Raw genomic sequence first — 943 nt, forward strand, 5'->3', positions numbered from 1 at the left:
TAAGCATTTAATATAATAAATATATTACAAAAAGAAACGAGAAGTAAAAGTGTACAGATTGTTTTATGGTTTTTTTTTTTAGAAAAACAAAGAGAAAAAAAAAGAATTTAAGCGACATCACATAAAAACATTTTGACCCACACTCCACATCAGTAGGTGGCGGTAATGTACACCTTCTGTTGTTTGACAACCGCCATTAAACACCACAGAAGAAGAACCGCATCCGACGGAAGCAGAGAGAGTAAACAAACACCGATGGACCCGGAACAGTTCTGGTTCTGAACCCAGCTTCAGCATGGAGAGTCCGGAGTTATCTTTTACTTTAGCTTACCTAGTTCTTTCTGTCTGCTTCGTGTTTACTCCGGACGAGTTCCGGGCCGCCGGGCTGACCGTCCAGAACCTGTTCTCCTCCTGGCTGGGCAGCGAGGATGTCGGCTTCATCCAGTACCACCTCCGGAGGACCAGCTGTACCGTCCTGGTCCACTCTGCTCTGCCTTTAGGTCTGCTCCACCACACCTCCTGACCCAACCTCAGAATAAATGTAAACACCCGGTTCTGTTCAGACCCGGGTCTGTTCCTTCCGGGTCTGTGCCACTTCCGGTGCAGCTGTCCTCTGCTGCATGAAAACTTTATAACAACAGCTCCAACAACTAAACACAAACAAGTCAACAAATATTCAGAAGATTACAGTTTTTAAATGAAGACAAAATAACATTTTAAAGCTGATGTGAACGTGTTGTCCAATAATTTATTTAAAACTATCATGAGATTAGGAGTTTTCATCTTTTTAAGGTTTAACACAGTTGGAAAATAGAATAAATTTGTTTAAATTGAATGTATATAGCGCTTATAAATATAAAATAATAAATAAACATTGCAAACATGTTGAGAATCAGTGCAAAACAAGGAGTTAGTGGAGTGAAACACGTGTGTGGTGTGTGTT

At 40.7% G+C, this 943-nt stretch overlaps 1 protein-coding gene across 1 annotated transcript in view; it reads left to right on the forward strand.

Annotated features, from left to right (window-relative positions):
* Positions 1 to 205: 205 nt before the first annotated feature.
* tmem129 (transmembrane protein 129, E3 ubiquitin protein ligase) overlaps positions 206 to 943 on the forward strand; it is a gene marked incomplete in the record, with an annotated part of 21532 nt that continues 20794 nt past the window's right edge. Inside the window, 1 exon segment of the mRNA XM_014028267.1 lies at positions 206 to 502. Coding sequence (XP_013883721.1) covers positions 296 to 502 — 207 coding nt within the window.

This window comes from Austrofundulus limnaeus, unplaced genomic scaffold (genome assembly GCF_001266775.1).
Source record: "Austrofundulus limnaeus strain Quisiro unplaced genomic scaffold, Austrofundulus_limnaeus-1.0 Scaffold737, whole genome shotgun sequence".
NCBI classification, from domain to species: domain Eukaryota; kingdom Metazoa; phylum Chordata; class Actinopteri; order Cyprinodontiformes; family Rivulidae; genus Austrofundulus; species Austrofundulus limnaeus.